This window comes from Calidris pugnax, unplaced genomic scaffold, assembly GCF_001431845.1.
Source record: "Calidris pugnax isolate Ruff unplaced genomic scaffold, ASM143184v1 scaffold179, whole genome shotgun sequence".
NCBI classification, from domain to species: Eukaryota; Metazoa; Chordata; class Aves; order Charadriiformes; family Scolopacidae; genus Calidris; species Calidris pugnax.
Genome location: NW_015090948.1, coordinates 587,382 through 614,780, shown reverse-complemented (window position 1 = coordinate 614,780; position 27,399 = coordinate 587,382). Strand labels below are relative to the sequence as shown.

Genomic DNA, 27,399 nt, shown 5'->3' with positions numbered 1-27,399 from the left:
TTGGTTCTGAAATGATTTTGCATTAAGGAAAAGCCAGACTTACTGGAATCATGAGGAATTCCGTATTTCCTCATCATCTTTTGAACATGGACATCCTCCACAGAAGAACTGTTGCTTACGGGGTCTCCAAAATCTGGAAGCAATGACTCAAAAAACAGAGGTGTGATCTCCTGGTTGCAGAGAACTTTTGACATGGACTTGAATGTGCCACGTGTTATCTTAAAGTCGTTTGGTTTAAATAAGGCCTGCAGAAAAGACAAAATGCAAATAAATCCTGCATACTAAAAGCATCCCATTCTGAGAGAAAAAAAAGAAATAACAAAATTAGAAGGCAAAAATTGAGCATTTTTACACTGGTTTCTTACAAGTTCTCCTGGTTGCAGAGAACTTTTGACATGGACTTGAATGTGCCACGTGTTATCTTAAAGTCGTTTGGTTTAAATAAGGCCTGCAGAAAAGACAAAATGCAAATAAATCCTGCATACTAAAAGCATCCCATTCTGAGAGAAAAAAAAGAAATAACAAAATTAGAAGGCAAAAATTGAGCATTTTTACACTGGTTTCTTACAAGAAGTTTGTCTCTACAAAAAATAAAATGGACTTTCCATGGAAATTGTGCTTTTTTGGCTAACCTTTGCTATGACAGAGGTGATAAATTCCCAGCTATAAGATCCAGTGTGGGAATGGACTTTCCATGGAAATTGTGCTTTTTTGGCTAACCTTTGCTATGACAGAGGTGATAAATTCCCAGCTATAAGATCCAGTGTGGGAATTGCCTATAATGTGTGTACTTAAATTGCCTATAATGTGTGTCTGGTGACACTTATACACAGAGTTTGTCACAGAGATGTGCACATCCCCTATCCCCATCTGGTCCATGGCTTCATGTGGTTCTGCAAGGTGCAGGCAAAGTGATTACTAGAAATGATCCCTGTGATCTATGCTGTCATTGACTACGGATCGGAGAGGAATGGGATCCAGTGCTGGATGAAGTCAGCACAAGCTGATGTTACTGCAGCTGTCAGAGCAGGACTAGGTTTGCACTGAACATCTTCAGATGGGGTCTTACACACACTAAAGCTAGAGCAGATTTTTGCTGTTGACCTACATGGTTTTGGATAGCCTTTAGTGTGCAGTTCTCCAGCTGTTTTCACAAGCTGACCCCTTCTAATATTTTGTTGGAAGTCTACCCTCCTTCAAGGCAGTTGCTCATCCCCTGCATTTTTGTTCCTAGTGTCCCTCCCACAGCACATGTTCCTAGCATCCTCCCTGATGGTCCTGCTGCTCCAAATCTTTGCAGGAAGGCAACATGTAAGCTTGATAGAGATTCTTCTTAGAACACTGCTGCTTTAAAAGAGAATCCGCCATCTATGATTTAATGCACCTTTGGCTTCTAAGGTAAGATATTGCTGTGGAAACTCTTCCACTAGTTTTGCTTCCAAAGTACATTGCAGACCACACATACCTTAGTCACTGGCGTATTTCTGGACCGCCGGAGCTTTTTCAGTGAATGAATGGCTTGCAGCAATGGATCAACGCCAGACTCAACCTGGTGTCTGAAATATTTCATTTTTGTCAGAAGGCCTAACATCTTGTCCACGGATTGCTGAAGTTCCTTAGGGAAAAGCATCTGCAGGAGGCAGGAAGGAAATCAATTATGATTAGCAGGAATCTGTGCACACATGCATGTACAAGACCATATTGCGTTAATTCCAAGACAAAGATTGTGGGATTTTCAAAACCGTTAGGAGGTTTAGGGAGCAGATATCCCATGGGAAATGAATGGGATTTGTATTCCTAAATCCCCAAGTGCTTTTGCAAACCACTCCCCTGGATATTACATACTCTGAGCACTGTATGTTTCCAAACACCTACAGTTGGGAAATGTGCATCAGATATTGGCTGGGGTACAACCCAAATCTCTAAGAGGCAGCATTTCATACAACATGTGTCACAAACACTATGAGTGACTTTTGACCTGAGGCAAATTCATTGGCATTCTCAATTTTATAACTTTTTTCCCCCCAGGATTACTTCTATAGCATTTTAAAATATGTATTCCATACACACTTTTCTGTGATTGGTATTTTTACATGGGGGATACTTGAATCATTTATTAACTCGGCAGTGCCGATTTTACAGGGCTCTTTCCGGGGCTCCCCTTTTCAAGGAATTAAAAAAAACAAAAATTTAGCCCAGTGCTTTATTTTTGGGGAGCCTGAACTCAGCTGGGAATGTTCAAGAGGTTGTGACAGCATATAAACAATACTAGCAGATCGGGAGGCATTTAGAGTAGGTCCAATGCCTTTAAATGAGGTTTGCTGGTTGACACCAGCTGGGATCCTCGTTTATATCCCCACTGTCACAGCATGGATATGCAATAAAAATTACTGCATGAGCAAAGCCTGATCTTTGACTTGTGTAAATCAGCATAGCTTCTGGCCACCGCAATGATATTTTATGACCTTTCAGGTACTACATGCAGCAAAGACTACAGAAAGCACTCTACAAATCCAGCACTAACCTTGTATAAGAAATTGTAAATGTCTAAGTGTCGTAACAGAGTGACCCCCAGGACGTATGTCTCACGAGTTCTCTCTGAAAGAGAGAGATTGCAGAACTCCTCTGCTACTGTTTGCAGCTGTGGGTCAGCAGGACGGATGCTACAAGACTCCAGCTGGAGGATCTGAGAAATGAGCTGTGTTTGCACAAAGGAAGAAAAGATTTGTTAGGGGGTAGACTGCTCGCTCCAGTATGGGTGGATTAATCTCACCTTGCTGTTGTTCTTTCCACAGCGTCATATTTCAACCCAGAGAAACAGCAAATGCCTATCCATTACTCCTGCTCCAAGGGACAAATCCTAAGGATTGTATTTTGCTTGCACAGTGGTAAAAGTTTTTGTGGCTTCAATTTCCCATTGACTGATGCATATGGAGTTTGGAAAAGAGCGCGCTCTTTGGGGCTCAGTCCAGACGAGACGGCTGGGAAGGGGAAAAGCATCTGGAGCTCTGCTTGCACAGGAGGCTGAGGAAAGCAAGCTCATCTCTCATGATGGGAGGCTATTTTTGGCCCCTGAGTGCTCTCACGAGTTGTGGTTAGAAGTGTGCTTTTCCATCTGGACTGCAGCAACTCCTCAGGACCCTACTGAGGACCCCACTCAGTCCTCCTTAGTCTCTTACAGTGAACTGTGCCCTTGCTGTGGACAAGAGCAATCACTCCCCAGGCAGCGCGTGGCTGCTTACCAGCTGCTGGTGACAGCCAAAGAGACCATATGGCTCTTGGTCTCCAGCGGCTGAGATGATGTCAATGACTGCTCTGGCTGCATTTCTGATGGCTATTTTGATCTATAACATGCTATGCTGTCTATCCCGCTTACCAGCTGCTGGTGACAGCCAAAGAGACCATATGGCTCTTGGTCTCCAGCGGCTGAGATGATGTCAATGACTGCTCTGGCTGCATTTCTGGCTGCATTTCTGATCTATAACATGCTATGCTGTCTATCCCTGTAGAATCACACGTCTCCGCGTGCTGTCACACATGCAGTGTGACCTGCTTAGCTGCATTCACTAGCACATTCTGGTTTTAATGGTCTAAGAGCTAGAAAGCAACAAGATCTCCCACCAGGATGGCAGCAAACTTACCTGACTGCTGTTTTCTGGGAGAGATGCTTCCAGAAGAGCATCAATACTGGCTGTGGACATTCTTGTTGTGTTTTTGAGCTCCTCTTTGAGCTGGTCCACATTTTTAAACACATCTCTTAGCTTTTCTGTAAAGAACAATCAAGGAACAATTGATGTAACAGCTTTTTTCCAAACATGCAGCAATCTCAAGCACACAGAGAAGACAAAATTGCTCAAACACAAAGACTCGAGACTTTCAGCTATTTGGGCTCCAAACATGCAGCAATCTCAAGCACACAGATAAGACAAAATTGCTCAAACACAAAGACTTGAGACTTTAAGCACATAGGACTATTTGGGTTGTACAGAAAACAAAGGGTGGTCTAGAATAGCCTCTACAATTACCCTAGATAAAGGATCCTAAGGTCATGAGATATGATGTATGGTTATTTCATTAATATCACATCTTCCTGGCAGCTAAGAGTGTCTTGGGATTTCCAGCAGAAAGTGTGGTACCAGTGATGATGTTTACCAACGTTTAAAGTAAATACAGAAAACTACCTTGCTTTCTAGAATCTGTTGAATTCTCAGTGATGTTCAACACGGAATTCAAAGTAGTCATATACTGAGGAATCTCTTGAAAGAAAGCAATTTCGGGTACATTTTCTTGAAACCTAAATCAGAAAAACAAACCAACCAAAAAAAATGGGAATATGAAAAGAAGGTAAGAAGCTATTTCATCATTTCATAAATAGAATAGTAAATCAGAGGGAGAGCCTCACCACTTCATTTGTGTCTGGATGTTTGTGACATCCCCAATCAGTACATTTTGAAGTTCTTGGGAGATTCTTCTTTGATTCAGTAGATTGGTCACAACTTGATTGCTCAGTTCAACAGCACGGAGGAGCTGCTCACGAGAGTGACTTTGTTCACACACTTCTTCAAAGCTAACATCGGGGAGGTGGCAAATACGCTGCATTGACTTAAAGCTCTCATAGTCACAAAGAAGTGTTGTCAGACTCCGGAGCTGAGATATCTACAGAGGAAATTTTGAAAAGAAAGATAAATGCACAAACACAGTTAGATGACAGAATTATAAGAGACAAATTTGAAAGAGTTCCTTCCCATTTTCCTTTAGGATTAACATGTAAGTTTATACTTCTAATTCCTTCAAAAGGTCTACACAATGGAAGAGTTCATAACAATCATTCCTACGTGAGCTTGGGGCAGACCTGGCTACACGACGTTGCACGTGACCTAATAAACCTTGCAAGCCTCAACATATCATTTCCCCAACCCGACATGCACACACAGCAATACTCCACTTGGACTTACCTGTTGACAAATTAATCTTCCCCGAGACCAAATAAATCTAACTTGTGCAACAGGCTTAGCCTTTCAGATACCACCTGGTCATCTCTACTACAGCATACAAAACTGAGTTGGCTAAAAGTCAGGACTTGTGCATCTGCCAAACAGTGTAAAATTATAGTTCTTTGCCCGCTCTGCTATTATGGGTTTCCCTCTTGCCTGACATCATTATTTACACCACCAGTCTCATGGCAAGAACTGCTTTCTGTTTTGTTCCTACAAGTACACCTGTCACACCGAGGCTCATTGTATTACTGTTACAGATAGAGTAAGCAGCAACAGCATTTCATAGTGTTATCTTTTTTTAAAAGACTTTTTAATTCTATTTCTCATACAGAGAAATAGAATAAAGTGCACACAAGCTCTTAGTGCAATCGTGTATGTGTGGTGTAAGAAGCATTTTATCCCAATGAGGCACTGCCAAATCCAAAGCTGGTGAGGGAAATCCATGAATTAATATTGCTTAAGTGCTTAATCTCAGAAACCATTAAGGTGTTGTGAGACATTTAGGGCTAAGGGAGCATGTGGGAACTTTGGACTCCCATCACACTGGTGTTGGTATAATTACCACTATGCCTAAGGAACCAAGTTAGTTGTGCTTAAAACTCCCAACTGGGTATGCACAATTCCACTGATTTTCAGCAGGGCAGAAGTGTCCAACTGCTATTTGTGCCCTACATTCTTCTCAAATGAAGCTGAAGCATCCCAGAATGATCCCAGCCCTTCAAGGTGCTTTGCTAAGTCTCAATGTACTGAGCTTTAAAAGTACCGGTGCACCAATTTATGAGGAACATGCTGCCACCTATGCATTGCCTATCCTTTTGGGATGACTGGTGGAAAAGACAGGGGATTCTACCAACAGACTGGGAGGACAGGAACACCTCTACCTTCACAGAAAAATGAGTGTACACTAAGTAGAGACTCTTATAAATAACAAGTTCCTCAGCTCAGTTTAATGGCAACTTTTAAATATAAGCAACTGGCAGAAAACACAGTTTCGGTCCTAGCTTTTAATCAGCTGTTCTTTTAAGAAACTCTTTTTTTCCATATGCTGTTTTTCAAAACCCCTATTGCACATTCATGTATCACTGTAGGATGTCCTTCAAGTCAGCATTTTAAGCAGACTTACTTTTAGCTTCAGGAGCTCTGGTATGGATGAATGTTTCTCAGAGGTATTATTTTGCATAAAAGAGTTCATTTTCAGATGAGTTTGCTTCAAAAGCAGTGTGATGTTTTCTGTGCAAGGAAGAAAACAGAAGTTACTCGAGACAAAAATGCCAGACTGGCAGAAAGGAATATATGGGAATATCAGTACTTTTATTTTGAGGCCTACTGAGTATTGCTATTTTCCACCAATATCACCTGGCTCAGGACCTCAGATCACAGATCAAAACCTAGGTTGTAATCTGGATTATATTGGATTCAGGTGCTCTGGTCCTAAAGAAATCCACCCCACACTGGTAAGAGGTCTTCTGACAGTGCCCTTCAGAGCACAAGCAACATTCTGGGAACAGACAAACCTCTTGGGTTTTACAGTAGGCTCGTATGATGAATGTAAAATACCACATTAACTCTCAAAAATAACTGGTGTCATCTTACAGGTATATAAAGCTGTGAAGGGAATATAGGTTTCTGTTTGTAAGATTTCTTTATCTGAGTGTCAGGAACCTGTCATCACATAGCAAAGAATAGATGTGCATTTTGGATAGAGTTGGATGGAAAACTTGTATCTGCAATGTGACATAACTCGAACAAAAAGAAGTCTGCTTCCCAAGGTCTCACAGCTCCAGTTAATTGCTAGGGGATGAAATCATGTAGCACCACTCCTCCCTCCATTAGAGAAAATACTTTGAAAAGACAGGCACAACATATTCCAGCTGAGGTCCCACAACATTAATGAAATCATGATTACCTGTCAGTTTGCTGTCTTCGACTTCAGTGGCATTTATTAAACACATCAGGTAAGGGTTATAGCTGTTATTCACTGTCACCTGTAAGATGGTGTTTTCAAATTCTAAAAACAGAAATCTGAAAAATAAGATAGGATTTTAAATCAGCTTCTTTTTCAGAAATGAGGTATATCAGTGAGCAACCTGTCAGCTGTGTAGACGCTGTTCCTTGGCAGCACAAATAAGAATTCCAGATGAAGTCGTTTGTCTCCCGTGACATCTCCTAAGTGGGTACCCTCCCAATTTTGTTTTATCAATTCTTTTGCTGTTATCTCCCAAAGCTGTCATTCACCCTCAAAACATATGTATAAGAAAACCCACTTGAAAGGTTCACTGTGGATGCAAGATATAGATGGAAAGACACAACCTAGAGGAGACTGAGAATCAAAAATTAGAGTCATACCACAAAGAAGGGGTTTCCAAAGAGTTTATCACTGGTGGCAAGTCTCCTACAGGACCCTGCTTCCACTGTGAACTGATACATGCCAACTCAGAAAACTTTTGAAAGTCTAACTTTTAGCTGTATGTTCAGTTAAAGGAGAAGCTTCCTCCTCTTCATTGTAACCCACATTACACCTAGTGTCCTAAATTATGGTGATTTCAAGCTTAAGTTGCTCCACTGGAAGAAAATTACATACTTCTTCTGCTAGAATGAGAATGGTGGTCACTACGCATAAGTGCAATTACAATACCCAAAAAACGAACTCACCGTGTGATCAAACTGGTTGGTGACAGAGTTTGGTCACTCTGAGTCCAAGGTAGGGTCTTGTTGTACAGGGTTTCTGCCTTGACAACAAAGTGATGAGCAACAATATCAATCACGCTGTCAAGACTAGTTTTATTGGAGAGAAAAGCCGAAATGGAACTTATGTTGAATTCATTTAGCAGATCAGAGCTCAGCCTCTGGAGAACGTAGCGACTGCCTTCTATGAACTCTAGAGCTGACACATCATTGGCAGAGCTGTTTGCCAGTGCTTCCAACAACTTTGCAAAGGCAGCCACATCGGTTAGATTCCTTTTGGTGTTTAGCAAACTGTCTACCACATTCCAGACACTTGAGTAATAACTCCATTTGGTGAGGTTGAAGGCACCTTGGAGTCTCTGCAGCAGGTCATTCACATGGAGTCCATCCTGTACCACACTGAAGAGCACTGACATGTTATTCCAGCCTGCTAAGCTGTCAGAGAAATTTAGGGAGTTGAGTAGTGTTTCATTCACCATGAAAGGAATGAGCAGGTTCAAAAGCTGAGATGGGAGCACACCACTCACATCTTGCACTGCGATGGGGCAGGAGGCATTACTCTGCAGCAGCCCCTCCGTCAGAGCACTCAGAGCTCTCGCCTTCTCCTGCACCCAAGAGTTTTCCAGCTCGGACACAACGTTCAATTTGGAAAGGAAACTCAGAGAAAACTGCAGAGACTGGATGATGCAAGACAGCTCCTTGGAAAAGCCTTCGCTGCCGTTCTTGTAGACAACAGCAAACTCTGGAGACAGTTTCAGGTTGGTTATGGCAAGCTGGAACGTTTTTGCAAAGGTGGTGTTGTGTGTTGTTCCACCCTCCATGTCCATGGAATCAAAGAGGGGCTTGCAGGGGCTCCCAGCTAAGGACTCGCTTAGAGTGGTGTTTTCAAACAGCATCTCAAGGGTTATGTGGAGCACATCCTGAGCGGAGCAGTTCTGGGGTGTCCCACGATCGTTGTCGCCATTCTCAAGGAAAGGACTCAGGACTGAATGCAAGAAGTCACAAATTTTTGCCTCCAGTGAAGTATTGTGCAGTAAGGAAGTCTCACTGAACTCCTTCTGCAGCAACAAACGTGAGAAATTATAGACAACGTCCATTTTTTCTTCAAATGTTTTGTTTAATTTGGTGTCATGAAGGACTTTCATTCCTGCTCCCCATATTTCAGTCAGTCTCCGAGTATAGTTATTGTAAGAATCAAATAATAGGTTGATAGTTTCAAGCTCACTGATATTGTAACTTTTCTGCAAACTTTTTAACATGAAAAGACTCCTTTGCATGGCTTGTGAGTATATGGAGATGTTGGTTCCTCTGGAATCTTCTTCGCCATACAGCTCAAATATGGAGGATGCAAAGTTTATCAGCTGCTTCAGTTCCTTACTGAAATAAGGACTGGAGTAATTTTTCATGGTAGTGAACTGATTTTGCAGTAGGTTTAGAAGTGACTGGGAAGTGGGACTCTCTGTACTACTCCAGTTCATGGACTGGAGTACTTCTGCAATCTGCCAGAAAGCATGAAGTTCATTTCCCTGCTTTCCATGAAGAGAACTTTGGAGTTTCTGCATTAGCTTAGACAAAGAAGAGATCAGCAGATAATGATCACTGGTATTCACCTTTGCCATGGCAGCAAGAAGCTGCTCAAGGGACAAGAGCTGTTCCGCAAAATTTTCAGAAGTTACAGGGGTCAACAAAAAGTCAGAAAATAATGATGACACTTTTCCATTTGTGCTGAGATAATTTTCAATGTCTTCAAGTGAGATTGCATGAAGTGCAATCATTTCTATAACCTCCCATGCTTTTTCTGTATTAAAATGCGTCCCGTTTAAAATTATCCGATTCCAAATCACTGCAGCCATAGTCAGAATATCTTGGTTTTCTTTTCCGTAGGGGTTCGGGTAGAACAATCCTTCACTGCCAGCTTCATACAGTGGAAGTATTTCTTGAAATATTCTTTCCAAAACTAGCGTGCTGTTTGTGGCAGACGTTGAATTGAAAAAGAGTTTTAATGAACTATCCAAATCATTCCAATCTGACAATTTAATTCCTCCGCTAGAATTATGAAAGATCTGATGTACCAACGTTTGCCCAGGAGCTACTCCAAAATCCACAAGAATTAGAGCTTTCTTCATAATTTCCAGGAGTTTCACATATTCATCCACTTTCGTCAGGTTCCATTTGGTGGTCAACATGTTGCCAGTGGCGTGCCACAGCTGGGAGAAATGTCCCCACTCAGACTGGTTGGTGGCATTTCTGCCCACCTGTAGCAGTTCATATATACTGCCGTTCCTCATGGAAAGAGTTGGTAACAGATGGGAAAACACAGGTAGCTGATGCCAGCCTGCTAAGCTGTCAGAGAAATTTAGGGAGTTGAGTACTGTTTCGTTCACCATGAAAGGAATGAGCAGGTTCAAAAGCTGAGGTGGGAGCACACCACTCACATCTTGCACTGCGATGGGGCAGGAGGCATTACTCTGCAGCAGCCCCTCCATCAGAGCACTCAGAGCTCTCGCCTTCTCCTGTACCCAAGAGTTTTCCAGCTCGGAGGCAACATTCAATTTGGAAAGGAAACTCAGAGAAAACTGCAGAGACTGGATGATGCAAGACAGCTCCTTGGAAAAGCCTTCGCTGCCGTTCTTGTAGACAACAGCAAACTCTGGAGACAGTTTCAGGTTGGTTATGGCAAGCTGGAACGTTTTTGCAAAGGTGGTGTTGTGTGTTGTTCCACCCTCCATGTCCATGGAATCAAAGAGGGGCTTGCAGGGGCTCCCAGCTAAGGACTCGCTTAGAGTGGTGTTTTCAAACAGCATCTCAAGGGTTATGTGGAGCACATCCTGAGCGGAGCAGTTCTGGGGTGTCCCACGATCGTTGTCGCCATTCTCAAGGAAAGGACTCAGGACTGAATGCAAGAACTCCCAAATTTTTGCCTCCAGTGAAGTATTGTGCAGTAAGGAAGTCTCACTGAACTCCTGCAGTAGAAGACATGTTAAGTTATAGACAGGGCTAATTATTTCTTCACTGGAAGCTTCACTGGCACTTGTATAATGAAGGATTTTCATTCCTGTCCTCAGAAGTTCAGACAAGCTCTCTAAGGTTTTGTTGTCAAAATTAAAGAAAAGATCTATAGATTTTAATTTACTGACATTATAATTCAGCTGTAAGTCTTTTAATACATACAAGGTCTTTTGTATGGCTTGAGTGACTAGTGAGATGTTGGCTACTTCAGAGTTTTTCCCAAACTCTTTAAACACGGCTGTTATAAATTCTGACAGCTGATCCAACTGCTCACTGAAGACGCCAGTTGAATTATTATTCAGCTTTTGTAAATGGCTGTTTAATACCTCTAAAAACTGCCCATAGGCTACGATGCCTGTATTATTCCACTTCATTGATCTCAGTTTTTCCCCAACGCGCCAATAGGCATTCAACTCATCCCACCAGGCTTCACCCATGGAGCTTTCTACTGTCCGCATCAGTTCAAACACGGGCATCAGTAGGTACTGATAACCTATGCTTGTGTCTGTCAGTATAAAAAATATCTTCTGGAGAGCAAGGAGCTGGTCTGGAAAGTTTCTGTAGGACACAGGTTTCAGCAGGTAATCGGAAAACAAAGATGGTATTTCTTGCATTCCATTTAAACGCTCTCCGAAGTCTTCCAGCGATGATGGCATGCTAGTGGAGAGCAACATTTTGAGAGCATCCTCAGTTTGCACTGTACTAAAATTAGAATTATTTAACAGAACTGGATTCCAAATCGTTGTAGCTAATTTTAAAGCACTCTGAATTTCTTTCCACTGGGTCATTATATTGAAAATGGAAGTCCCATTAAAGTCACTCTGTAATTGCAGTGATGTGAAGTTATAGATTTCATCAATTATTTCCTTATTATATGGTTCCTTTAATTTATAATCATGATATGGATACATTCCCAGCTCAAGAATTGCATACAATTTCTGTAATGTTTCATTCTTCAAATTTCTGAATAGATTTAAGCTTTTTAATTCACTTCTATTCATTTTTTTCTCAAAGCCTTTTAAACGATGTAGAGACTTTTGTATGGCTTCTAAATCATCTGAATTAATGGACCTCTTGGAGTCTTTTCCACCAATCCCTGGTGACTTTATTTTTCTGGAGGGGAAAAAAAAAAGCATTTTAGTGAATATGAAATCAATGCAAGTGGAATGTAAAGTGATTTAGAGCAAAGATCACAGATTTGAATTATACTGTTAGTAATATCCCTTTAACTAATGTCTTACCTCAGAACTTCTTCCAGTTCAGATACTAAACTCCGATTATCTTTCCAGTTAACAAAGTGAGTACAAATATATCTGGTCACCAAACTTTTTTCTTTATCTGCAACAAACACATAAAGAGTACATTAGTAAAGACCATATTAGTTTGGAAACTGAGAAGAGCCGCGTGGCAAATCTGTTAAGGATAACACACATATACAAAGTGAGGCTCCTAGAAGACACATCATCCTGTTTAGAAATTTGACTGCTCTTTTGGGGTGTAACTCTTCCTGGCCTTCCAAAGGAAGTCAGGATGCTACTTGTCATCGTAGAAACGATTTTCCATCTCAGGAACAGCTCAATGCTCCTGAGATCTGGGTGCTAATGGAGCTCTCCTCCTGCTTTAGGAGCACTTTGCCATCAGCGATGCAGCACAAGCCGGCCTAATATTTATCATCCTTTCTTTCCCTTCATTTGGGAATGCTTTTTTACCACCCACACGTAGGCTTTGTCTGCAGCATCATTTATGTCTCCTATAGCCATTTACACTCATCTTGATATCCCCGTGTGTCCAGTTCTCTCAGCAGCCACATCCCCATGTTTTCCCTACTAGCACTTCATGAACCTGCTTTCTTCTTACCCACCCCAACTTCCACAATCTCCATCAAACAAGAAGTAGAGAATGGATGGCATTTACAGATCTGTCCCTCGTAGCATTTAGATGCTGCAGCTTTCCCTTGCCCTTTCACATAACCTCAATTAAGAGGTGGATGTCGAGGACCCTGCCTCTGCTTCAAGCCAACAGGGGTTTAGAGGAATGGCTAATCTTGGTATCTTGACATATACAGCTTGTTGTGCAGCCCAGCCCCTACCCTGATACACTGAGAGGAGTTTGACAGAGCCCACAACTACAGGTAGACTTTGACCAAAAAAAAAAACCAAAACACACCCCACAAAAAAATCAAGGTAAAATATTACCACTCCCCATTTTTCCACCGAGAGTGCAAACTCATGTTAATTCATTGTCTACTGACAAAACCCAGCTTTTCACTTTTCTATTTGAAATGATGTATTTCATTCACATTTGTAAAAAGTTGAAAGAAGAATTCATTATGCTGAGCCCTGAACAGTATGCAATCTGTATGGCTACTTATTAGCCTGCAGTTTGTTTTGCTTCTCTTCAGCACCCCAGGTTTTCAGCAGAGATACAACTATTCGGAGGAGTCTTACCTTGCTCCAAGCAGTTCAGGGAATATGGAGGATCTGTAACCCCATTCTGAACAGTTTTGAATTTATCATCAGTCACAAGTGACGCAGAGTCATTCTGAGCTGCCAGCACAACACTAAAGGAAGGAGGGAAAAAAAAAAAAAAAGAAAGGAAAATGAATTGTGGTTACAGGTTTATGAGAAGAAATAAAACAAGTGCTCAAATAGGAAACAGCTGGTGTACAGCCTATCATTCTTAAAATGTCTGGCAGAGAAGAAATTGCCCTTATTTTTAATTATTTGTTTGATCATGCACAAAATACAAATGCAAAGGGCTTTGATGGGAAAGCCATGGCAGTATATTAGCACAAACATATGTGTTGCACTCGTTAGATGTACTTATTCGAAGGGTTATGCAAAATCTATAGACCACTTAAATCCTCACAATAGGGTTTAGAAAACACTCAGGTGATATGCCAGCCCAGTGATTCACTGCTAGGGGTGAATCTCCTCCTAAAAGAAACCAAGAAGTGAGCAGACAGGGCTCCAGGGAGAGCAGGGATCCCTAGGGGACAACATCTGCAGATGGAAGAAGCAATCACAAATAACGGTTACCATTTCCAATTCTCCTTCTTTCCTCTTTTATACAGTAATAACCAGGCTGACAGGGAAGCAAGGAATGTTTTTCAGTCTTGGGAAAGAACAAGCTGATAATCAGGCACATTGTATCACAGAGGAAGTCATTTAAAAGCCACTCTTGTTCAATGTGTGCAGGTTACTGAAAACTTCACGGTGATTATTAGTCCTTTTTGCTTCTCCTGTATAAAGAGCAGCTCTTCACTGTAGGCACAGGGTCACCGTGAAATGCATAATCTCCTGCCTGCCTGAAGTTCTGCAGGTGATACACAAAGAACCTCGCTGAGCTGATTTCAGCAGCATGAATAAATGCATACTGATTGGTGGGATCAGACCGCTAGTGAGAAGAGAGCACCAGGGATCTCTCTTCTCCTCATTTAACGTAATGCCTCCATGCAGGTTCCGTGGCCTATGGTGCTCACCATTTCCATTCTGCAGAGGTGCTTGTTAGCAAGAGTCTTATAGGAGGGGAAAAAAAATAAATCTGCAGTTATAAGTGACACCAGAGGTGCTTGTTAGCAAGAGTCTTATAGGGGGAAAAAAAAATAATCTGCATTTATAAGTGACATATTTAGTTGAGCAATGGCAGAGCCAAGGAGGAGGGAGGCATAGGCTCGCTAAAAGTGGATTCATTTCACATGGATCAGAAGGTAGCAAACATGAAAACAAGTGGTGGTGTTGCCCTTTTATTTCAGTCTTGCAGGGCTTTTGCAGACATTGGCTTTAGAGAAAAAGTTCAGCTTACGTGCTTATCTCAAAAGCTGTTTTAAAACAATGACAGGAGCATTTGTGAATTCAGTCTGTAAACCAGCTTTGTGAGGGTAATAACATTTGTTCCTAAACTTTCTGCAGAATTCACACCTTTGAAGTTACTGTTGTTTATCACACGGTTAATACCGACGCCACAAAGAGCAAAAGTCCTTTTCTTTTGTATCTTCATATTTATACCACAAAAAAAATCCCAGTACAACATTTCATTAGGAGGTCAGTACTGCCTGAGTAAGAGACACAACCAGGCTAGCTAAGATGTGCTTCTGTAAGCATCATTAAAAATACTACTCGTTTAATCTCTTTGCAATAACTCTTTACTCATGCATTTACACTGCCAGATGCTGGGCATAAAAGCACTGCACCGTTCTGGTGATGAAATTCTCTGTGCCTCTTTGTTGTGCCTATGATAACTTCACCCAGCTCTGCAGCTGTACAGCAAAGCAGAGCAGTGCAGTAAATATTAATTCTTTCTGGGCCCCCAAACAGTGCTGCTTCCCAGCCTTGATTCTGCAAGCCAGTAAACACAAACAAATATGACTTGAAACAGCAGCACGGACAAAATACCTCTGAATAAAATTAAAATTCTTGCCGCACTGCTGCTGACTCCTTTAAGGATAAGGACATGATGACTTACAAATAGTTCTCACAATTCAGTATGGCAAATTACCCAGATATTAAATGTACAGTTTTTTTAAGTGCCTTGGCAACAGGCCAGCGATGAAAAGCGAGTCCCTCTAAGTCTGGGTGCAATCAAAGTGGCAAAGTTTCTACAACCTCTTTTGGCAACCTTACCCAACTGCTCATGTACCCAAGACAAAAATAAATAAATAAAATATCTGAAGATACACAGTTGCTCACTGATCTCTATGTGCAAGTAGACCATACAGAGTAATTTATAGCAATGTCAGTCACATATCCAGTAGATCATTTGGAAGAGTCCCTTAATCTCTTGAGTAACTCAAGTCTTCTAGAGACCAGTGAGAGTTTAGCCCAACTACAGATCAGGAAGGGGATTTCAAGGCTAAGCCCATTTTAGAGGAGTTTTTATTGTCCTAGCTGCACACAACATCAAATATTTCAGCACAGTTAATTAATACAGTTAAGCCACTTCTGTTTTTCCAATAACCATTGAGCAAGAACATAACTGGTACTTTCTTCTTAAAGTCACATGTATTCAAAGCCCCATGTGCTAAGAACCAGACTCCCTCTCTCCTCTACTTTCTTGGGACCAATCTTGAAAGATAAAATAGCGGTAAATTGGGTAACCAATATATATATATATATTTTTTTTTTTTTTTTTTTAATGAATGTATAGCTCCTCTACAAATGCTTGAGGTGTTCCAAAGCACTTGAATTTGCTCTAAGCTTTTCTGGACAGAAGCAGCTAGCTGCTGTCTTTGGCAGAACAACTATCCAGCCAGAAGAGCTCTTCTTCAACCAAAGGCCGTGTCTGTTATTCACCATCCTTTCTATCTGCACATGGAACTGACAGTGCTGGAAGACAGCGTTGGAAGAAAACTAAGAGTTTGTATCAAGCTCCCATCTAAAAAAGTGACACAAGTGTCACTGAAAATCAAAACACTGCTCACTGGCTGTAGAGACTAAGGCCGTGTCTGTTATTCACCATCCTTTCTATCCGCACATGGAATTGACAGTGCTGGAACACAGTATTGGAAGAAAACTAAGAGTTCGTATCAAGCTCCCATCTAAAAAAGTGACACAAGTGTCACTGAAAATCAAAACACTGCTCACTGGCTGTAGAGACTTTTAGAGATGCATCAGTTTGGAGCCATATCATACCCCAAAGAAATCATGCTCTTAAACTAAGACCCTTCCTTCAAGATGAGAGGTGACAGAGTTCAATACACAAACCCACCGACTTTCAGTGCCACTCCTGGCATTTTCTGTATTTTTACCTGCTTGGATTCTGAAGGAAATCAATCATGTCTTGCAGTTTCATGCTGCCCTGAAACACATCTGGGGCCAGCAAAAGGAGATGCCACAGGGAGGTGTCATTCTGCACTTGGGAGATGAGCATTAGAAACGAGACCATTTCATTGACGAACGCTGCCTGGTACTGCGGGTTATGTTGCACCTTAACAAATAACAATGCAAGAAATTATTTAAGAACAAGAATCCTTGTTGCCCGTGGGTCTTTTTATGTTTTTCAGCTTGCACTGCACTTGTACACAAGCCTACAAACAATACATTCAAAGGACTCTAGTGACAGGCAGTAACTGAGAGAGTGACTGTGCTTTACCTTCACACCCCAGATTGTATAATAAATTTTCTGTTTAGACAAGTACTACGATTCACAATGTCCCAAACAGTCCAAAGACTAGGAATACAACAAAAATTAGTATCAATCCTCACCCTGGCAAAAAAAGAGAAGGCACTACCTTTAAAGGATTTATTTCCTTAAATGATATAGCTTTCCCAAAGACAAGTACTCCTTCAATCATAAATAGTTGGATCAGATGCAGTAGTTATTGGATGAAGTTGTAGGGCTGAGGTAATACAGGATTAAATTTATTGCCTCCCTTAGCTTTAAATATTCTTATTTACACCATATTGTCACACTGCTCTATCTACCTGTCACTGCAGCAAGGTAAATAAAGAGGAGAAACAAGACCTAGCCATGATGAGAACCTTTACTGGCCACTGGCTGATGTCTGGATGTCCTTGCTTTTCCAAGCTGGATACTCAACTCTAAGGTCTTTGAGCTAATCCCGTTATCCTGGTTTCAGCTGGGAAATAGTTAATTTTTCTTTCTAGTGATGGCTGTGAAAAGAATGTCAATAACACCTATTGGTTTTAGTTGTTGTTAAGTGAAGTTTACACTATTCAAGGACTTTTTTTTATAACTTCCCATGTAGGCATAGACAGAATGGACGGAAGGGCCAATTAAATATTCCATACCACACCAGATGTCACGCTCAGTATATAAATGGGGGGGGTTAGCAAGGAGGACAGGAATCCACAATCCCTGCTCAAGATGGTACCAATTCACTGGGCGGTGACAGTGACCCATGACCCATGTCATTATTATTGTTATTTTTCCTTTTCTGTTATTGTTTCTATTAAACTTTATCTCAACCCACAAGTTTTTTTCTCTTCCTTACCCCATTCTTTTTCCACCCCCCCTCTTTTCCCCGTACCTTTCTGGAAAGGGGAAAAGGGGGAGGGAGTGAGTGAGCAGCTGCATGGTTCTACATGCTGTTTGGGGTTCAACTACAACACCTGCTCACAAAAATGAGCTCAGCCTCCTCATGCAGTATACGCACTTTGGTAGAGAGGGGAGCAACTTCTAGCCAGGTAGAGTAACATTCTATCTCCAAAACACCGCAAGAACATGTGAACTAACACAGCTACTGGTTGCAGGCATCAGGAAAAGTCCCAGGCACCCACCTGAGAGAGCTGACTTCTGAACTCTTGGGTAAATGCCTCTAGAAGCGATGAGTCAGTAAAGCAGAATGTCCGGTGGATATTGGCTGCCATCTTCACTTCAGTGAGATCGGGACGTGCTACGTATCGCGACAAGACCTCACACAGAATGACTCTGAGATTTGCTGCAGTTGAATATCGGCTCTGGCTCTAAAAGCAAGATGTAATGTTAAAGGTTTAAAGATGTAATGTCAAAGCTTTAAAGCAATATTCTATTTGCGATGGTTTTAAGCACCGTGATGAAACTTTTTTTAGGGGGTGGTCGTGACATCTGAAAAGCACTGTCATTAAAAGTACTTAGAACTCTAACAGGTGAAGAGTGTCACTGAAATCCTTCAAACTCCTCATACAGGCAAAGAGGAACGTATGCATAAGTGTTTGGAGGCCTTAATACAAAAACATACCCATATTGGTGTCCATGGTACCATATTTCTGTTACACAGTTGTTCCTATACATAGTCAATACCTACATAATAAAGACACAGTGTCTCTGATGCAGGAGTATAGTGGGCAGATAAACTCAATGGCAAAGCCTGTCACATCATCTCTTTAATTTCGTGTAAAAGAAAACACCCTCTACACTCCTTAACTCACACAAGTTTTGAGCAAAATATCTCAGGGTATTTTGTGTGACCATATTTGTTAATTCAAGGTATTATGTCCCAAGGTGTCTGGTTTATCTGGTTTCTGCTTAGAAAGTAATAAATTTACCACAGAGTTTAAAAATCCACCCGCAATAACTGTCTTTCTCTTCCCAAAATAAAGCACATCCACGTAACAGGGGAGACCCAAAAGCAATAGAAACTGTATGTTGGTTCTTTGAGCTTCTAACTCTTTAAATATGACTATACATAAATGCTCACGCTCAGCTATTATGCAAATACAAACTTACCTTCCCAAAATTGAGGATTTTGTTGAACATGTTGATGCTGGAAGTCAAGTCGGATGGTGACGAAATATTCCCAAGGACTTTTTCTCCATGAGATACCAAATCCCCGAACGCTGCAGTAACAATTTGAAACACTGGATTTTACTTAATATCCTTTAACCTCTTTGCTACACCAAACCACCCCACAGGATAGCTGACTAAGCTTTGGGCATGCCATCATTATTAATCTCTTTCCAAAGGTACAGCCAGTGGCATCCTGTAATTACGTAAGTTTTGTTTCTGATGTAATTAAATTGTGGATTACATTGTTTCCTTCTGTAACTTTTTTTTCTTTTTTTAAATTAAATGCATTTAACTATCTGCTTGCAGCTAAACTTTAATATCCACCAGTCCTTTTCTCCAGTCCTGCAGCTCCCCCATGCAAAGAGAGAGATGGGTAGAGCCTTAGGAGGAAGCCCCACATCAGCTCAAGGCAACAGCCCTCTCCAGGTTGTCTCTGGCACCAGTGGGTGGTAGTTGTTATTCAGAAATGGCTCCAACACACACTTGGAGCACTGCTGCCCACAATAGGTGGTGGCCCACTGCCAGGTGCCCAGCTGACACACACCAAAGCCAACACTTGCACAGAGCTACGCTCTCAAACAACACAGCTCACTGCAACCAAAGGAGCTACACCAGCTTACACCAGCAGAAGCTATGACCTATGACTTTTATTTTATTCTTTAAAATAAGACGTGGAACTGAGTTCCTACCTGACCATCCGTGGCCATCAACATGAGTTGATAGATCCCATAACTGGTCATTGATTTTATTTTATTTTTTCCCCATGCCCCTGCATTCAGTCCCTTTTGCATTCTGCCTTTTTCTGCCCGTACACCAGAGCGAGCACATTGGCAGGAATGCTAATTGGAACAGAGAATGGCTGGAGCACAACAGTCACAGAATGCAAATCTGCAATCGTTCATTTGATCGTGAGCTCCCTGGAGAAAGGACTATCCATCATGATGGCTTGTGGATAGTACTGGTTATCAGTAAATAATAATTGTAATGATTTTATGGAAAATTTAAGCCTGAGAGTTCCTTCAGGAAAGGGAATCGCATCAGAGGAGAACATCACCAACAATAAATACCCACTGGGGCACAGAAGAAGACTTATTTGCTGGGTAACTGTGAATAAGAAATACATTTGAAAAAAAGAATATGCTGTTTATGGACAATTTGTGGGAAGTAAAAGAGCAATATTCCATAAAAGGTCAGGTCTTTAAATTATGTCCAAACAGTCTGGGATCTCGCGTTGCTCCTGTGAAGCGCAACAATTTAATCCTGGTTTCATGGTCAAATTCCCAAAGCATTTTCTACAGACAGTTACTTGTAATTATTCCCAAGAATTAACACTAATGTCATGGCCATAGTCACGTGCCTGTATAGAATACATAAATAATTTTAGCAGCGCTCTCAGAATTCCATCTCTGTCCAGAGAGCTTCAAAAGATCACCCTTTGAAGACCAGAACTTTGCAGGGCAGCGAATAACCTACCCAGTGAAGCATTCCTGCTTTTAGGAACCTCTGCACTCCATGGTGATGGCTGGTTGTCCTTGGCCACACTGGATGAGCTCCTCCGCTTACTGGGGAAAGAAAAGGATAAAAAAAAGAGACAACATTTGTAACAACTCACAGATTTTCTTATGGTTAAGGGTACACCTAACCACGGTGTGACTCAGAATGGGTCTATAGCCAGATTTCACCGCAGGTGTGTTGAAATCCAGGTTGTGCAAAAGTCTGGCTCCTTCTAGAGGCTTGGCATCTCTTTTGGGGAAGCACACTGCAGCGCTCTCAGACACCAAGCAGATGGAAGGGACTACATTCACGCCTGCTCTACAGGAACACTAATGACAGGCAAGGTTTGACAGATGTATTTGGTATGATCTTAAACAAATTCCCACTTCTGGAAAGAAGGTCTCATTGTTTCAAGTCCTACTCTGTCCTCCAGCAACATCTGCTCAGCAGAAGAAACGGTGCAGAACTTCATGGCACTGTTAAGGACACTGACTGAGCAGAGGCCTTGATGTAAGCTGGAACAGCTCTAAACTGTAACATGAGGTCACACGCCCCTACCAAGGAATCCTTGAAGACATCAGGACCTTACTTCATCCTTCCCAAACATTTCACTACGGGGGAAAAAGAAAAGGGTAGAAAACGTTGTACTTAGTTCCCTTTCATTAAGTGAATCAAAGATGAGAACCTTGCCCATTTTCTCAGCTGGCCACTGGTAAGACACGGTTTTAAGGCAAGTTTAATAAGAGTTTCAGTGAGTTGCACAATGGGAGGAGAAAAAAACCAGTCTGGATTACCTGAATATTACAAGCTCTAGAATATTACACAATATACTCAGAGAGTGAAGGGTCACAGCTTAAATACTGTGCCCTTGTGAAAAACCCACACACAGTGATTCTGCTCCTTGAGGCAGAGCTCCATCTCTTCACGTTGGCTTCTGGAGCTTTCTCCTACCCAGTCACCCTTCTGTTGAGGTTTCATACTCTGCTGTATCCAGCTAGTTTTGCTGTGGCTACTTAACAGTTGGTGTGTTTTCTGGTAGAAAACAATACATTTCTAAAGCTGACATTGACCACACAAGGGTAGGTATACCCACAGAGCTGTATGATACTTCACACAGCCAACTTCTAGCATCAATAGTGGTCAAGATGCTTATTGATGACTCATGTGACTTGAGCTAGAGTTTGGCCAAATCCTTGGTTTTTCAGTTGGCAGGAAAAAATCAGTTATTTCCTAAACAGCTGTAGAGAAATCAAAAACAGAAAACAAGGAGGATTTGTAGCCGTTGAAACTCATGGAAGACCTCCAGCTTTGGCACTAGAAGTTCCCATTTCTTCATTTCAATGCCCCAAATTAACCATTGTTTAACATGCCCAGGGAAAAACAACACCACTGAGGAAATGAGTGAAGAGCTGTGAATCCAGACATCCAGTTGCTGTGTGGCTCTGCCCTCTTCTGCTGTGTGACCTTGAATTTGATTAGGATTCACCTTGTGTAACTTGTCATCCACATATTTAGCCAGCCAGACCTCTTACCATTGGAGAGATCCTGACCATTGACTTGGCCCAGGAAATCACAGTCCCTCTGCATTGACTAAGGAGGACCCTTGAGGAGTCCCCAGCCCCCAGGATCCCACAACCTGCCTGATGGGCTCTCTGGTGGAAGGCATGGAGCCCACCTTAGCTCTTTAGAACCTCAAGGTCTGACCAAGGGGGATTTTGAGGGTCTGACATAGCCACTATGGAGCAGCCTCTCACCTGAAAGTAAAGGCGAGCAACCAGGGACCTTGTACCCAAAATGCCCATATTTTCAGCTCTCAATCAGCCAGTCAGGGCTCAGAGTAGCACGTTCCCCAGGAGTGTGCCAGAACCAGGCAGCCAAGATGTAGAAACAACCCCGGCTGGCATATCTCAAAGCAAAATGCTACTTGGCTTCAACTGGAACATCAATGAAATTGAAATGCCTCCACTGAACATTTCAATTTCAACAAACTGACATTCCAACAAAACATGCCCAGCCAGCTCCACGCTGCAAACCTACACGTTTTTGCGGGCAAAAATTGTTTCCTAATTTGCATTTGTTTCCCAATAGGTTCGATGGCTTGCAGAGAGAACACCCATTCTGGTTGTCACACGGAGGATTTACTGAAGAGCAGTCGCTCCAGAACAAGTGTACCTCAAACTAGGGCTGCTGAGGAACATTTGCCACTTCCCCCCGAGCCAGTCACCACAGTGGGAGATCCACACGCTGGTCTGCTCTTGGTCCAAGTCCTCTCCACTGACACCCTGCAGGACCTGACCCACAATCATGCAAAAAAAGTGCCTTCACTTTGATCTGCATAAGCAGAAGCATTTTTCTCAGCGAGTAAAATTCCCTTCTACTCTCAAGCCTGGATCAAATGACATTTTACTGATAGCTGTCCCTAATATGGACATTTTTAAAGCGTGCCATGTTGCAGCCCATATTCTCATTTCTAAGTGTTCAGATATCTGAGATATATCTGTTGTGGGCACGCTTGCACATACACACATGCATGGCTGCTCCCCTCACCTCAAAGCAAGTTTTGCTTTACAGATTTTAACACCCAGATAGTATTTAGATTCCCTTACAGTCTGAGAGATGAGATATCATCAAGTCTTGGCAGCAGATCTTCTGGTGTGTACGGCGTGCCTTTACATCTGGCATCTGAATCACACAGCACGGTTTGCAGGAACGGGAAGAAGCCAGCACTAGGAAGGTTTCGGGGTGCAAGATAACCTGGAAGAAGGAAGAGAAAGAAAATGCCATTATGATGATGCAGACAGGCCACGTGTCCTATGTATGTGCTATTTTCTCTTTCTAAACCATGGACTTGATTCTCATTTTTGCTGAGGCTCTTTTACTCCACCCTGGCAGCACTATCTGCCAAAGCCCAATAGAAGTCCCTCCTCAACACCGACAAAGCCATGACAGGCTAATTAATAGGAAAATGAGTCAAGCTATTTGTTGGTCCCGAAGCAACTGCAGATTTTCTCCCTCCACCCCAAAATGCAACAAACAGGCCAGAAATTACAAAAGCACCCTAGGTTTATGATATTCTAATTCCGCCTTTAAAAAATAAGATCAAAGCAGGCACATGGCCAGAGTAACCTGAAGCACCCACAAGAGCATGTTCTCCAAGACTTGGTTGGATCAGTTTCTATGCAATACCACAAGCTTCAGTTTCAAGCCAGGTTGTTAAAACAGGGCTCTGTCTCAGCTTTTACCACAGGAAGGGACAACAGACCCAGGCTCAGACAGCCTCCTTTGCTTTTTGTGCAGACCTGCCCAGGGAAGGCAGATGAACAATCTATCACCACCACCACCACCCCCTCTGTGTCTTCTGCCATCCCCAGAGCAGCTCCTGTACCATCTGCTTGGTGACCCGTGATGCTGGCAGCCAGCACTGAGGGGTGAGATGTACGTCCCCATCTCCCACTTCTGCAAACACAGAGTGGACCTGAGCAATTAGAGACTTTAGTATTTAATGTGCCACTTGCCCCATCCTGCTTACTGCCAGCCCGCAGAGTTCACCGGCTGCTTTCCCTCACAGTGACAAATGCTCTAATAAATCTCAGAACTCTTTTTGCTGGATCCCAGCAACGTATTATTTAAAATAATAATTTGGAAAATTACCTGGCAAAAGACATTGCTATTATTTCTACCATGGAAAGGTGCCAGATTTACAAAAGGCTCGCAGGCAGGCTTGTGGTAATTGATTACCTTCCTCTTTAGTCTCCAAAGACAACCTGTGACACTCTCCCAGGCACAGCTTGATCTCTAACCCTTCCAACAAGGACACTGTACTACATTTGTACTACATTTATTAATTATAGCAGTGGTCAAAAACAGAAGTTCGCAAAGGGGAGGGCAGTGCTGGGTGCACTACACAGCTGGCTGTCTCCTTGAAGGAGACTTGACTTTCCTGAGCTTTCCTCAGCACTGTTGGTCACAACCCATGAGCGTGCACTGTGTACTACATTTGTACTACATTTATTAATTATAGCAGTGGTCAAAAACAGAAGTTCGCAAAGGGGAGGGCAGTGCTGAGTGCACTACACAGCTGGCTGTCTCCTTGAAGGAGACTTGACTTTCCTGAGCTTTCCTCAGCACAGTTGGTCATTTTAGCATCAAAATGCAAAAAGCTCATCATTTAGCACAGGAGTTCCCACTGTTTCAAGCCAGATAGCAACTGGCACAGAGGACTGCTGAGACCTCCAGGGTCAAAGGCACCCATTTTGAGTGGTGGTGTGAGTACTGTGTCCAGTTCTGGGCTCCCCAGTTCAAGAAGGACAGGGAACTGCTGGAGAGGGTCCAGCAGAGGGCTACAAAGATGATGAGGGGCCTGGAGCATCTCCCTTACGAGGAGAAGCTGAGGGACTTGAGTCTTTTGAGTCTGCAGAAGAGAAGGCTGAGGGGGGATCTGATCAATGCTGATAAATATTTAAAAGGCAGGGTGTCAAGAGGATGGGGCCAGTCTTTTTCCAGTGACAGGACAAGAGGAAATGGGCACAAACTTGAATAGAAGAAGTTCCACCTCAACATGAGGAGGAACTTCTTTCCTGTGAGGGTGGTAGAGCCCTGGAAGAGGCTGCCCAGGGAGGTGGTGGAGTCTCCTTCTCTGGAGACATTCAAACCCCACCTGGACACATACCTGTGCAACCTGCTCTGGGTGGCCCTGCTTTGGCAAGGGGGTGGACTAGATGGTCTCCAGGGGTCCCTTCCAACCCCATGTGATTCTGTAGCTCAGCAGAGAACTGCCCTAGAAAATTAAAGGAGATACCCTCCCAGAGGAGAAGGCTACCTGCTGTGGAAAGCTCCCCCAACACTCCCTGCATCCCCCCAGGCGTTACACAGCAGGCTGAGCCAGCTCCCAGTAATCACAGAGCACCAGGGAGAGTAAAAGATCTCTCTTATCCCTACAGGCAGCCCTTCTGGTGTTGGGGCCAAAGGACCAAACATATGCCACTCTAAAGGTTTTGAAGTGTAATGAAGTCTGCTGCCCACAAGGGAAACTTTAGAGTAGGGCACTTTAATCTGGAAGCATTCCTTATGTGAATATTCCTGCCGTGTTTGGGACGTTTGCCCTTTGAGATCACCAATTATAACCCTGCAAAATGGCATTTTGCACACACTGGCATTTCTCTCTCATCTTCCTTCTGATCTCCCGCACCCTCATTCCCATGAAGGAAATGGACTCACACCCCAATCCAAAAATGCACACCACAGACCTCACTTTATCAGTGTCTCTACCAAAACGCAGCTTCAAAGACCTGGGAAGCCATGAATTTAGGATGAAGAGCCTAACCACAATGAAGCGAGACAGGTAGGAGCTAGAAGGGAAATGGCTACAGCCTCTGCTGCCTTTCACATCTACCAACAACAACCAGGGCCAGGAATTAAGCTCATGTCTCTTAGGAAACCTGGAACAGCTAAAGCTGTGCAACTGCAAGCTGGACAGCAGAGCTGGAAACACAAGGATGTGGCTGGGAGCTGGTCTCCTCTGGAGAGAAGCGACAGGTTTACAGAGTCAATTATGCAAGAGATCCTGCTGAACCCAGAGCAGGGGAAGACACTTCCTTGAGATGTAAGTAGCAATAACAAATTTTAAAATTGGGCTCAAAAGGTGGTACACTTTGAACTAAGTGGACAATTAAACAGTCAGTTGCTGTATCACAAGTGAAGTTTACAGCGTAAGACTAAGGTGATGACATCAGCTTTTTTTTTCTTTTCTTTTGAAACAGCAGGCTGAAAAAATGAAGAGACAGGAATTCATGACCTGAAGTTTGGAAGTGCTGCTCATCATGGTGGTGGCACAAAGCCTTGTGAAGACGTCACTGGCCCAACACGATTGAGGTATTCAGCGAGGCTCTGCCAACTGGCATCAGATGTTGAGCAGTTTGCTGGCACCTGGTTACAACCACGGGGCCCGATCCATCACTGAGTCACTGCAGACGTGAACTGGTCCAACATGGTGAACAACCCCATGATGCTCTGGGCACAAAAGCAGTGGTGATGGCAAAGAGGACTTTTCTGGAAGAGGCCTGAACTCTGACAGCAGTTAGAGAATTAAAGAAGTTTTTCAAGAGAGACCATGACACAGAAAAGTCTGAAATCCCTGGGCCAAATTTCCATGTGGTGTGAGTTAGACCTACGCTGGTTCTTAACTCAGTATCTACTGTCAAGCAGACAAATATAACATATTCCACCTGCCAGGATAAAATGAATCGTTACGTTGACCCTGCTGCCTGCATTGATGAGATCTCCATCTACTCCAAAAAAGAGTTTAAAGCCCTGGTTTGGATGCAGGGACCCTTTCCACAGACACTATTGCTGGGAGATGAATCCCACCCTTGCTTTCTCGTGTGGCAAGCTGATGGTCCTGAAGGAGCCACACCGTGCACGCTGCCTTCTTTATGCATCAGCCCCACCAAGCCAAAACCATGGTGGCCAGGCTGGTGCGACAGGTCTGTCTCTCCCAGATAACAAGCAGTCAACCTCACCACCATCAGAACCGCCAAGCAACTTGGCCCCCTGTTCATACTGCCTTATAAATCATGTCCTTCAGGGGCCACAGAGGACTTAATTTAATAGAAGCTGAGCAGCGCAGCCACAGGAAGCTCAGCTTCTGACTCTGCTGCCTCCTTGGCCAGCGTGCCTGAGATCAGAGCAGAGCCACAGCATAAGTTTCTGTGATTCCTGTGCAGGAAACACAGCTGATTTGGGAGTCCAGGCATATGAGCCTCAGAGCTATTTCCTGTAACTCCCCCTCACCCTGAAAAGGGAGGAATTTACTGATGAGAAGGTGAGTCAAGAGATTAATGCGCTCCCTGCTCCATCCTCCTGCCCTCCCATCCACTTGCTCGTGGTCAGGAGACGTGACTCCACGGAGCCACAGGGGCTGCTCTGCCCACACACATGAATTCATGACGTGTGTCAGCCCCATACACCACTGCAAGGACAGTTCCTGACT

General features: G+C 43.0%; 1 protein-coding gene across 1 annotated transcript in view; it reads right to left on the bottom strand.

Moving 5' to 3' along the window:
* The window catches only part of ABCA12 (ATP binding cassette subfamily A member 12), a 90,008-nt gene that overhangs the window by 48,168 nt on the left and 14,441 nt on the right, over positions 1-27,399 (bottom strand). The window contains exons 3-18 of the mRNA XM_014951949.1: positions 23,018-23,165; positions 20,391-20,479; positions 18,858-18,967; positions 17,930-18,115; positions 16,438-16,616; positions 13,139-13,251; positions 11,933-12,029; positions 7,650-11,804; positions 6,904-7,019; positions 6,121-6,227; positions 4,403-4,656; positions 4,182-4,294; positions 3,642-3,766; positions 2,525-2,698; positions 1,466-1,630; positions 44-245 (exon numbers count right to left, since the gene is read on the bottom strand). Of these exons, the coding sequence (XP_014807435.1) occupies positions 44-245; positions 1,466-1,630; positions 2,525-2,698; positions 3,642-3,766; positions 4,182-4,294; positions 4,403-4,656; positions 6,121-6,227; positions 6,904-7,019; positions 7,650-11,804; positions 11,933-12,029; positions 13,139-13,251; positions 16,438-16,616; positions 17,930-18,115; positions 18,858-18,967; positions 20,391-20,479; positions 23,018-23,165 (6,333 nt within the window). The remainder of the gene's footprint in view (positions 1-43; positions 246-1,465; positions 1,631-2,524; positions 2,699-3,641; positions 3,767-4,181; positions 4,295-4,402; positions 4,657-6,120; positions 6,228-6,903; positions 7,020-7,649; positions 11,805-11,932; positions 12,030-13,138; positions 13,252-16,437; positions 16,617-17,929; positions 18,116-18,857; positions 18,968-20,390; positions 20,480-23,017; positions 23,166-27,399) is intronic.